The 13121-nt window shown below is 39.1% G+C and overlaps 1 protein-coding gene across 2 annotated transcripts in view; it reads right to left on the bottom strand.

Moving 5' to 3' along the window:
* Positions 1–1550: 1550 nt before the first annotated feature.
* The window catches only part of NLN (neurolysin), a 97976-nt gene continuing 86405 nt past the window's right edge, over positions 1551–13121 (bottom strand). For both annotated transcript variants that reach the window (XM_026498879.4, XM_057307431.1), the window contains exon 13: positions 1551–3444. In XM_026498879.4, the coding sequence (XP_026354664.1) occupies positions 3310–3444 (135 nt within the window). In that variant the 3' untranslated portion in view covers positions 1551–3309. The remainder of the gene's footprint in view (positions 3445–13121) is intronic.

Here is a 13121-nt window from a genome sequence, read left to right as displayed (position 1 = left end):
TTGCAGTAAAATTTTAGGTGAGCCTCCAAGTTCTATGAAATAAGCAGCCAGAATGGGTGTAGAAACAAGAAAGCCTGTGTCATAGTCACCATTTCCCTTTTCTTGTACATACACAGTGGACCAGATGCACTGGATCTATATTTTATTAGGAAAGGCAACTCTGAGGTAAATTCAGCCAAATAAAAACTCAAGAATCACTCACTGGAGAGGGATATGTGAGGGGTTCTGTTCACTACCCCAATTTTCAAGATCTTTTTCAGACAAAGTCTTAAGTCTTATGGTGGGTGTGTCAGGAAAGGCTACCTTGATCTAGTATTTAGATCTTACAACGTTTACCCTTTGCCTTTGATACAGCTGGTTCTTAGGTGGATCTATTTCCCACGTGAATTTCTCCATTAATAACAAATGAAAAAGTAAACTTTGGACATTGACTGTTTTTCAAAGAAAATGAAAGCATGTATGTTTTATTTTTCTTTTTGCTTTTATTTTCACCAAACATTCATCAGAGAAGGCATATTCAATTTTGAGGGGCTATCCAATTTCAGAAGGGAGACACATAACTGTAATAATGTGTTGAGAGAAGAAAGAAGCCTTGGTCACTGCATCTATGCAGATGAAACAGGGTTTCTCTCTGAACACTTTTAGGGGCTCAGTTAACCATGCCTAAACCCAATTTGGGGGATTAGTATTTCAATTCAATTCCCTCAGAGCATGAGAAATTCTTCTTGTGCATGACAGCAAAGGAAAAAATGAAAAATGGTCATAAACAAGTCAGATGATCCATTGAGGAGGCAGGATTGCTCTACACATTGATTCATACACAAAGCCTAAAGGCAAAATGAGAAAGTAGAAAGTTAAGTCATTCCCTACTAGTTAAGGAAGGTACACGTACAAAATCATATCAATTAAAAGTTTTTTAAAAAATATTTTGTCCATTTTGCCTTGTTACACAATACAGTTTCTCAATTCTACAGAGCTACAGATTATTTACCTTTCATCCTATTAACTTTAGAAAAGCAAGATTTTCACGTAAATAGCTCAGGTGATAGCTCCTCAAGATAATTTTTAGTTATTCATCTAGGTAACATGCAGCATTCCTTCTAAAGGGAAAAAAGTCTCTATTAGGTGGTATAACATCATGCCTTTTCTTTCTCTTTTCTGTGGTAACCCCAAACAAACCTAAATCTCCTGGATCAATAGTCAAGAAAGACTTTATTATACGTTGTTCAATTCACAAATCTCAAATGCAAGTTGGCCAACAAAAATTTTTATAGTTTATCCACGATTCAGAATGCCTTATCAACACTGTAAGCTCTGATCTGAAGAAAAAGAAAAGAAAAATAGATGAATGGCTACATTCAAAAAGGCTTTAAAAAATAAGTCCTTAGTTTTGAATTATGCTAAAGAATAAGTACTTGAATTTATTGCTATGCTTTGGAAGATTTTAACTATCAGATGTGGACCTTAAATAAAAAGAACATCATAGCGCTTTTGTTTTCTTATGGATTTCAGTTTTAACACTGAAGTATGAAAGAAACGTGAGCTCATTGTCATGGATAATAATGCAACTTTATTGTGTGCAGCCTTTTTCACACCAAGTATTAGTTTTTCCATGTGAAATAAGTTAAGATTTAAAATGATAAAGTTACTGTTAAGGAGACACATAGAAAGGCAATAGAAAAAGCTGAAGAGAGTTTTTGTCTGAAACTGGAAAACAGAACAGTCTGGGGGAAAAAACAAAAGATATGAGAAAAGTACCACAGGCTAGAAAAACTACTTGGGGGGGAGAGAAGGGCCAGGCAATTGTCTCAGAGGGAGGGCAGGATTTCTTGTGCATGTTTAATGCATGTGCTTGGCAATAATAATCTTAGAATTTTCTTCTGTGTTGTTAGAGGTCTTAATTTTTCCCACTGTCTATAATTAATTTTATTATGCAGCATAATAAATATATGTATATATGTTTTTATTTAGCACAAAGTCCATTTGTCTCATTTTGTACCTCATCAGCAAAGTCATACCTCAGATACACAGTGGAAAACAACTGGAAGATCTATCAGAGTACATTCAAAGTTTGGATTTTTTAATCAAAAAAAATTTTTTTTATTATCCTATTTTGGTTTCCTTATTGAGTAGACTCCTAGGGAAAAGTAAGTACTGGGAGTTTACTGGTCTGCTGTAGAAGTAGAATTTAGACTCATAAAAAAGAAAGTTAAAGAGAGATCCAAAGGTTCACTTAAAATAAAAATCACCAGACAAGATAGGCTACGAAGAGCCTCCTCCCTGTGGCTGAGTTTAAGAACACATAACACTCTGGAGCAGCTGTCCTCAAACACCTCTGTCCAGAACCTACGCCTGTTCTGGAGTTTCTCAACTCTTTCTGCCCCACGTCAACTTTAGCTCTCTTCACTACACTGCCATTTGTGACATGTTTATCTGCCACTGCGGATGAGATGGCAGTAAAGGAGGCAAAGTCCCAACCACTTATCAGAACATGAGAAGAGAAACGTATCCTTGGACTTGCTTTAGTGCTCTAACTGGCAAGTATGCCAAAGGACTGACAATCTTATATGCTGAGGTGGAAAAGAACCTATAATACTAGATCGAAAATCCTCTAACACAAGACACAAAAACAATATACATTAGGCCAGTTCAGTTAAAACTCATACTTTTTTTGGTATTCTCTGACAGGACTTTAGAAAAGATAAACCCCAATGGAGGAACATAACTTAAGTGTGGCAGAAAGGTGGCAATCATAAGGCCTGAAATATAAAGATAAATGCATTACTGGGGCATATTCTCCTGGCCCTGAGGTATGTGGGCAAAAAGGTCACACTTTACCATGAGACAGAGGGTCAAAGGTGATGTAGGGCTCTAAGAAAATATTTGCCAGAGGAATGTGATGATTCATTTATCAGTCCAGAAATCCCAAGTACAAAACTTTAAGATATAAGAAGGATCAAATTATATAATGTATATGATTCAATTTAAAAATTCTTAGCCCTCTTACATTATATTATCTAGATTACAATAGTAAAAAATCAAATTACATTCATATGAAACTTTTATAAAAAGAAATCAAATCCATTTTTATGAAATTTTATAGTACAATTATTTTCTAATGGGTGTTTTCTTAGGTCTTGGTATTTATAATTCCATTTACATCTGCAAAATTTTTCAAAGCGATAAACAAAAGGCAGTCAATAGAAATCTAAACTTTCCTTTGCAAAACTCCCTTCAGTTTCCAGGCCAGTAACACATGGCGATGTCAACTTCTCCTCCAGACATGGACTGCTACCAAAGATCCCCAGTTTAAGGAGCATGCAGGCCTCTACTCATTAGGAACGCTTTCTGGTTTGGCTCACGTTTCAAGAAATTCTGGAGCATGTCCATGCCGTCCAGAGATCCCCCAGGTTTCAGGATTAGGTTTCTGTATTTCATTCCAACCTAATAAAATAAAACATCATGCCTAATAATTCATTGTTAAAGCAATTTTCCAAATCCCTAGATGCAAGAGAGAAAGGGGTAAGGGTGAAAAAAAAAAGGACTTTACTGTGTCTGGAGGTTCTCTTTTGCCTAGACTACAGGTCTGTAGTACTTATTTGTTTTGTAGCTATGAGATCTGAGGCTTACAAACTCTGGTCTTCTACACACCTCTTTATTACTGTCTTGTCTCCTTAAGAGTCTCAACAGTGAGCAAACAGACGAACAAAAAATAGCCAAATGGAATGTATAACAGATTCTTCTTGGTTATCCCATCTTCAAAGCTATTTCAAAAGGGTTAGCAAAGCCAGTGTTCAGGAAGGCCGCAAACATGGGGTCTGTGTACCTGTAAACAGTGGCACCACTATGGCCAAACATTTTTCTGAGGGGCTTATAGAAAACGCCTCATCTTTATGAATGGCAGTAGGACAATAGCACATGTCCCATGGTGTAGGGTAAGATATTTCTGTGGGCCTAGAGCTGGGAATAAAGATCTTTTTAAAGTTTTCTTTGGGGATGAGGTCTGGAATTTTAAAACACATTGCAGTTACCCTGCCTTTATTTACATAATGTATGAGAAAATAGAGTGAAAGAAAACGGCTGTAATTCAGAATCAGTGCTATTCAATATTTTCACTTCCTTTTCATCATTCTTTTTGGGGAAGCAAAGCAAGACAATTCAGTGAAGCCTAATTCTAAATACACATATAAAATAAGTACTTCATATATTCATTATATCATTTGATCAATATGGCTAATAGCCTTTTTTTGGAGAAAGAGAGAGAGCAAGTAGGGGAGGAGAGGGAGAGAGAATCCTCAAGCAGACTCCCTGCTTTTTTAAGAAATTAAAACAAGTAACAACAACAACAACAACAACAAAACCTGGTAAAATTAATTTTAATAAAATATTTTAACTGGTATATCTACATTATTTCAACATATATCAATATAAAAATTACGGAGATTTACTTTTTGTTGTAGGTCATCAAAATCTATGTGGTTTTTACTTTTACACCCAATTCTTCAGTTGCACCAGCCACATTTCAGGTGTCTGACAGCCACGGGTAGCTGCCCCAGTGGACAGGTGCAAGGCCGGGAACACACAAGGATCCTTAGAAGGGCCTGTTGGACAATATTCTAGTCTGACATTGAAAAGGCATGCAGTAATCTTGTTGCCTTATTTATAAGCTCTGGATAAATTTTCTTAAAAAGGGTAGTGCCTGTAATCACTGATATTTGAATTCCTGAAACCCTGGTAATGAAGGCTTAGAGCTAGATTTAATGTTCTTTAGGGGAAAAAAATGATGTGCCGTTTCTTACTTGGTCTGCAGCAATCCAAGACTGTTACAACAGCAATCGAGAGCCTAAAAAGGGAGTGATGGCTATTTCTACCAAAGACTTTATTATTCTAAGAAGTAGCAGCTCAGGGCTCTGGAGCCCAAACAATCTCCTTCCTTCCCTTCCCTTTCTTTCATTGCCCAATGTGCTTACATTTGCCTATAATGTTGAATCAGCAGGGGGATTGGGCAGGCTGGGGAAGAAAGCCTGTAGCAATATAGGAAGAACTTAGAAAATGTGAATTAAATTCATCTGCAGAATTACAAAAATACTTTAACCCTTTTTAATGGAAAAAATATAAGTATATACTAATAGCGGAGACAGCAGTATGATGAGCCCCAGGTACTCTTCATCCAAACTCCATAATTAATATTTACCTGCAGAAATTCTTAATGCTTAAGATCTGAGATTCTTTTCCTTATTAAAAGACATATTTCATTCCACAAATATTATAGGAACGTCAATGAAAATCTAGATTAAGGTAAAGAATAAATCTCCCACAATACCGGTATCTCACAAAACAGTCTCATTTGCACAGAGAACTGTGGTTTTAGGTAGCAAAGGAAAGCAGGCCCTTGAGGAGCTGCCCGGCACTGTGAAGACGCAGCTCAGGGCTCCTCCAAACAGTAAAGTCACCGTGGAGCCTGGAGCCGGGCGTTGTTCCGTCTCCCGCACAGTATGCGGCTCAGCACAGCTCCAGTCCTGCCCCGCTTACGGCTCCAAACAAGTTGATTCAATTTCCTGAATTACAGAGCAATGGTCTTTTAATAGTTTTATTTCCTTTGCAATGAAGTTTGGAGAACAGTTTAAGAGTCATTTTGGTAATAGAATCTTGCTTTTCTTCAAAAAAAAAAAAAAAAAAGGAAAAAAAAAAAAAAAAGAAAGAAAGGAAAAGAAAAGTTAAGTGAATTTTTGTGTTTTCCGAAGGTACTGGCTCTCTGGGTGTGAGAACACCGTCTCGGAGACTTATGCCACAGGTGGAAGGAGTCTTTGCCCAGAGTTATTCTATTTTGTTTACATAATAAAGAAACTTGAACTGAGAGCAAAGCAGAAAGAGAAGTTCTAAGACAACCATGGAGATTTTTCATGCTGAAAAAATCCTTCAGTACGATCTGCATTGCACATAGTAAGAGCTTCTATTAACTATTCCATGAAGGTGAGTAACATTAGTCACCTGTGTGGTTTTCAATCATGGAAGATGAGAGTGTATCTATTGGCGACTGTCCAAGTCCTCTCTAACAGGGGTGTTTTCTAAAGAAGGGTCAGGAGTTTGGGAGTCAGGGCCAAACCTGAATCTTGGCTTCACCCTAGGCTCTGTGGCCATGGGCCTTGGTTTCCTTACCTGTCAAGTAGGACTATGCCTCCCTCACTTAGCTGATGGGGAATGAGAAATGATTTCAGTACACTGCCTCCTCCCTAATGAACACACGGCAGCCAGGGGCTCTCAGTAATCCTCAGGGATCACTTCTGCCCCTCTCACACTGGCCCTACGTTCAGTGTCTCAAGTATAGAGCAGGGATACAGATGCACTCCTGGTTTGGCATCACCATAATATTAGTTCTGTCTCCTAATAAAGCTAAAAAAAGCACAAGACTTTGTCTCCATTATTAATAAGAAAGAGACTCCCCAATTCAGTAGGAATATTAAGTAGGAGAGACCAGGCACTCATTTTATCTAAGAATATGTACCCTTTATTTGAGGTAATATTTATTTATTTACTTACTTATTTATTTTTAAAGATTTGTTCAGCAAATTATTTTAGAGAGAGAGTGTGTGTGCAAACTGGGGGGAGGGACAGAGGGAGAAGGAGAGAAGCAGACTCCGAAATGATCATGGAGTCCCACCCAGGGCTCGATCCCATGACCACAAGATCATGACATGAGCTGTAATCAAGAGTTGGATGCTCAACCGACTGAGTCACCCAGGCACCCCCTGGGGTAATATTTTAAGAACAATATGACTTGAAGGAAGGATGCCATCATCTGTCAGTAATGAGAATGTATAAATGGCCAACAGCCTGGGTCTCCTGCTATCTCGGGCATCCGTGAGGCAGCACATGCAGACTTCCACTGCCTTCCAACCCTCCCTCCTTCCTGTTGTGACTGACTCTGGGGAGGAGAGCCAGAGCTGTCTCTTTCCTACTCTGAGTAACAGGCATCAGGGCAGAGTGTCCACCTGAGCACAGGTGATGACGAGCAGGCATCCCACAGGCTCACTGGGTGAATTTAAGAGTGGACTTTGAACGTTTCCCTCCACAGCCCATCTGTGAACTCCTTCCCAACAGCACACCCTTTGTTTTCTATGAGGGTGGGGAGATCGTGGGTGGAAAAAGAATACCTTGGACAACAACAAAGAAAAAGGAAGAGAGTCAAAGACTGGTGCTGGTAGTCAGGGAGATGGGAACAAGAACAGTGGGTAGGAATCTTTGCTCCATTCGAACAGGCCTTCTGGAAACCTTAAGCAAAGTTTCAATTTGTGAGGGTAGACAGAAGTTTTTTTCATGGGGAGGGAGATCAGGAAAAAAATAAAAAGGCAGCCAGTGTGTACTGGGGGAAGGGGAGGTGGATGGGGAGAACGACCAAAATTAAATGTAATAGTTCTGAAGCAGAGGACACACAAAAATGAACAAAACAGCTCCTATTACAAGGGTCTTATGATCTAGGAGGTGAGATAAAGGAATAGACACTTAACCAAGCAGATTATTAGGGTTCAAAGAGAAATACAGAGAAGGGCTGTAAGAACACAAAGGAAGAAAAAGTGCTTCCAGTTGGTTGGGATTCGAGACTTAGAAGGTCTGGCCTTGTAAATATGTAAGAAGTTAGTTGGAAATCAATTCCATTTCCTTCCTTTATCCTCAAATCAGGCAAAATCTAAGTCTATTGGAAAAGGCTGAAGTGTAAGAAAAATCAGCTTGGGGGTGGTACATCCGGAGAGCTGAAGCAGAAGTTAATCCATTTGGAAGGACTTGCAGGAGAGGAAATTTCATATTCTCCCTTAGCAACACATTACAGCAGGAACTGGGCCTAGAATTCTGATTGAGGGGCACTGGAACACTTAGCTTTATATTGCACATTCTCTGTCAGGTAATTCTCTTGCATGTTAACCCCAAATTCATCATGTTTCTGTGTCTGTTATTATATGTAAAGATCCAGTTACATTACAGATTAAAATACAGCGATACTAGATTTTTTTTTCCCTCTTCATTGACGGAAAAACAAAGGTTAGCAATTTCTCTAAATGCAAAAGAGGTGGAAGATAATTCTAGCTTAATAATATAATTGTCTTTGAATCCACAATGTCTCTTACCTCTTAGGAAATTTTCCCACAATGAAGTTGCCTTATAAAAAGAAATGGCCCTAGTTAAAATGCCCCCATTTTTTTTAACCCTATGATTAGCTGCTGTATTTTGAAACTACATTTGGTGACCTTAAAGATATCTTCAAAGAGCCCCTAGAGCTTGCCGGAAAGAATTATTCCCAAGCAGCTCCCTTCCACAGTTATTTAAAAGAAGAGCTGGAGAAGGAAAAGATTTGTCTGATAATGAGACTTCTCCATATTCTACTAGAAACAAAGACTTTAGAATATATTTAACAAACTAAACAGTTAAGATGGTCTATCTATTTACAATGAAGATGAGAGAAAATCACAAATAAAACCAGAGGTAGCAAACTTCTGGCTATTATAGATAAGTGGCCAATTCTAATACTTTGATAGAAATCTTCAAAACAGAATGAAACCATTGTACCATAAAATATGCTATTGCTACATTTGGTATTCAGAAGACTATAGGTTTGGGGTGCTTGGCTGGCTCAGTTGGGAGAGCATCTTACTCTTGAGCTTGGGGTTGTGAGTTCGAGCCTCACGTTGGGTATATAGATTACTTAAAAAAAAAAAAAGCTTTATATTTGACCCTTCCTATTATTGTTTTCCCAGTGAGTAGGGCACTTTCTACAGTTAGGCTTGCTAAGATCTGGAATGTTTCTCAGAGCAGACCTTGAGCTTTGCAGGATGGTAAGAGGTTACAGAGAGAAGGCCTGGAGATGTTCGTTTGTTTATATCAATGGCCAGGACCAATAATGTCAAAGGCATGTGATCTTTTAGTCTACAGCCTCTCTAGAGTCTGAGGACTGAGAATAGCAGGCTCTGATTCCTCAAAGGGCCACAGCACTATCTTCTCAAAATGATTCAAACACTTCCTAGGTGAAACTAACATGCCATTATGTGTCAACCATACCTCAATAAAAAAAAAAAAAAAAGATGTCAACCTTATATAGCTACAGTGGTACCAATATGTACTCAATTGTGATGCTTATTAAGAAACCTAAGACAGTCTAATTCTCCTTCCTTTCAAGGTGTCCTTTTATTTGTTTTCTTGCTTTTGTTGTGGTTTATTACTGAAAAGTTTCTAGAGTCTATTATTTATCCTTATTACAGAATTTTTATAATGGCTTTGGGAAAGTCTTTTTGATTCACTATGCTGGGCAATAATAACTGGTCCCTTTCTATTAAAAACTATGTAATTCTAGAAAATATAGCAGAATTCAGTGATGAGGAAAAAGATATAAAACATATTAGGGAGGGTGAGGGCCTTGAGACAACATAGTCTGTGTGAGATCTTGTGATTGCTCTGATACTCAGGACTTCAGATCAAATTCAGTATTTCCTTATACTGTAAAAAATCTTTGGGGGCACCTGGCTGGCTCAGTTGGAGGAGCATGCAACTCTTGATCTTGGGGTTGTCAGTTCAAGACCCATGTTGGGTGTAGAGATTACTAAAAATTAATAAATAGATAAGTAAACTTAAAAAAAAGTCCTTCTCTTCATCACAACAAACCTGTAATAATGACAGATGTTTTTTGTAGAATGGGATTACCGTCTCAAAGTATTAACTTTTATTTATTTATTTAATTTTTAAAGACTTTATTTATTTATTTGACAGAGAGAGAGAGACAGCCAGCGAGAGAGGGAACCCAAGCAGGTGGCGTGGGAGAGGAAGAAGCAGGCTTCGCACTGAGCAGGGAGCCCGATGAAGGGCTCGATCCCAGGACCCCGGGATCTTGCCCTGAGCCGAAGGCAGACACTTAATGACTGAGCCACCCAGGTGCCCCCAAAGTATTAACTTTTAATAAGTGGATATTTGAATTTTGTAAATCAGGTATTACTTTAAAGCAAACATTTGCAAAACAAACGAACAAACAAACAAACAAACAAAAAAAAAACCCAGAGCAAACAAAACCAAACAGTGCACTTGTAGGAGGGAACAAAATGGCTATTTAAAAAGCCATTTTAGTATCTGCTACTGCAGGGAAGAGTGTGAGGGTTGGATGCAAAGGGATTTCCCCTTGGTCACTGTAGCCAGATTCACTACTGTTGTGACAGCAGGGGAGCAAGAAATGATATGATATCCCAGAGTATTCGAGAGGAAAGAAAACGGGAGGGATTAAAGCTAGCTTCATGGCATAAAATGAATAATATACAGCAATGTCAAATCCAGAATTACAGTAAAACTGAAAACTGTTTTTAACACCACAAGGCAACAATTCCAAGTTGTTTGGGAATTTTGCTTTCTCCAAGTTCAACCCAGGTCCCTGGTCTTAAATTAAAAGTAGTCTGGCTGTCTGCCAAGCTGTGAAGCTTGAGAATAAGAGGAAGTACATAGAAGCATAGTGGCAGGGATTGAGGCTGCTGGACTTGCAAGTTCCTTGGGGTCCACTGGGATCAGAACTTTGGTTGTCATGTTGACAGATGGGAGAGAAGCGGTCACGGTGGAGGGTGCTGGAGATGTGGCTGTGTGAGTGGAAGCACAGAGGAGGTGAGTGAGGAAGCTTACTTGAAAAAGGTACTGTTAGCACTTATGCCAGGAAGCCTCACCAACTAGTAAGAGCCAGTAACAGGTCATAATTGTACCTTTGTATAACTAGACCTAGTGTCTCTTTAATCATTGTTTTCTGATTTCGGCAATAATAATGTGCTCTACATAAAAATAAGGAAAAGTGCCACAGAAAGCACAGAAAAATATTTAATAATCACTCATCAAGTTATCACCCGATGCTAAGAATGAACATTTGATGTACTCTTTTTCTAAACATATATTTTAAAATAAAAATTTACATTCTATGGTACAAAACATTTTATTTTTTTAGTTTATTTATTTTTAAAGATTTTATTTATTTATTTGACAGAAAAAGAAAGAGTGTACAAGCAGGGGGAGTGGAGAGGGAGAACCAGGCTCCCCGCTGAGGAGGGAGCCTGATGCAGGGCTGTATCCCAAGACCCTGAGATCATGACCTGAGCTAAAGGCAGACACTTTAACCAACTGAGCGACCCAGGCGCCTCCAAAATATTTTATAACCTGTTTTTTTTCTTTCCGCTTTGTGTAACAGTTAATATTAAAAATTCCAGATATAAGAAAAAGCTTGTTGAAGCCCCTTCCTCAAGCTCAAGTCCATTCTGCTCTTCAAAAAATGGAAAGGCCACTTTTGGTTTGAATGATTTGGAAGATTTCATAAGTGAGTGGCCATTTTAGTAGGGTCTTTAAGAATGGTTAAATTTTGGGGGCACCTGGGTGGCTCAGCTGTTAAGCGTCTGCCTTCAGCTCAGGTCATGATCCTGCAGTCTTGGGATAGAGCCTCACGTCAGGCTCCCTGCTCAGCGGGAAGCCCGCTTCTCCTTCTCCACTCCCTCTGCTTGTGTTCCCTCTCTCGCTGTCTCTCTGTCAAATAAATTAATTAAAAAAAAAAAAGAACGGTAAAATTTTTAAGAGGCATAGACAAGAAGGCACACATCTTAGGTGGAAGAACGAGAATGAACAAATTTGCGAAGGTGCAACGACCTACAGGAACACACAAATTTGGCTCACACACAGAATTCTGGGAAGTAAGGAAGGGATTTGATGGCTATGCTAAGGACTGTGAACAAGGAGAGGACTAACAAGAATCAGGAATTAAATAAAAAGAAAACCCAGTAGTTAAGAGCCTTAGGAAGTTGGCCATCGGGTCATCAGCGGTAACTCTGGAGAGAGAGTAACTTTCCAGTTCAGTTGGTAGAGGCAAAAGCCAGATAAAAAAGGTTCGCCAAGACTGTTTCTTACAGTGAGAAATTAGGTAAAAAGAACAACTGAGTAGTAGCAATAGGGTTGTCAGAGTCAGTAGCAATAGCCCCAGTTTTTTCCCAAGACAGCAAACCAGTAAGGCTTGGTATGAGAGACATCTCTGACACAGAAGGAAAGAAGATAAGTACTGAAGTATACAAGGAGAAAAAAAGATGAAGTACTCAGTCTTGATGACTTTACTTTTCTTAGTGGAGAGCAGAGAGGTAGTGAGAGACTCAGGGGAACGCGATAAGGGAGGTGGACAGGACAGCAGAGTAACACTGGGTGTCCAGACAGTTCGGATAGCATGACTTTGTAGTGGGGCAACATGGATTCACTACAATCTTCTCCAGAAAACTCTGAATCCCAAGGGTACCATCTCTAAGTGAGATGGTGGAGGAATCCAGGGCTGGGCACTTGGCACAAGGTCATGCAGAAGTCAAGATATTTATGAGAACAGTCAGTGGTTGACCATTGTAACAGGCTGGCCAGGGAATGGAAGGAGGTGTATAGTAACCTAAGAGCCTGGGTAGGGTGGGATGGAAGATGGTATGATTGGAAAGGCTAGTGTATAGAATGTAGGTGTCCTGGAGGTGTTTTTTTTGGGGGGCGGGGGGTGGGAGGGGATGGTGGTGTAAATTACGGCAATGTATTTCACCATATATGTTTGAGGCACTACGCAATCCAGAAACAAAGTTTGGGAGAACAAATTAGTCGGTTAAAATAAGCACAGAGAGCCTGATTTTGAAAATTTGTTCTTCTAACTTCTGAATCAAACAGAATAAAAAGCATACTGGAAAATGTATCAGCCCTAGAAATAATCTGACAGCTGAGTCTTCAACAAGAGTGGAGACTGGGGGACTGTAACTCAGGAAGGTTTGGCTGGTAGCCACCTGGCAGTCAATTCACTGTACACAGAAAGGAATGGCTCAGGTTAATGAAGCAGCTTAAATTACTTAGAGGCATTTGGGTTGCAAACTACATCGTAGGTGGGGTATGCCAGCTACAGAGAAAGGATACCTCCCACAGAAAATGTATAAAGAAACTGTGTAGAGAATATCAGAACATATGCAGACTATTTCTATCAGGAAGGAGTTTACCTTTCCTTCCCAACCTCCTATAAAACTAAAACATTGTACCGCACATGTCAAAACTAGCTGCTATAAATGCTCAAATGCATAAACAAAGCTTTGAATTTTAATTATGCAATATAT

The sequence above is a fragment of the Ursus arctos genome, unplaced genomic scaffold (assembly GCF_023065955.2).
Source record: "Ursus arctos isolate Adak ecotype North America unplaced genomic scaffold, UrsArc2.0 scaffold_5, whole genome shotgun sequence".
NCBI classification, from domain to species: domain Eukaryota; kingdom Metazoa; phylum Chordata; class Mammalia; order Carnivora; family Ursidae; genus Ursus; species Ursus arctos.
The sequence above is the reverse complement of the archived record's forward strand: the minus strand, read 5'-3'. Positions and strand labels throughout refer to the sequence as shown.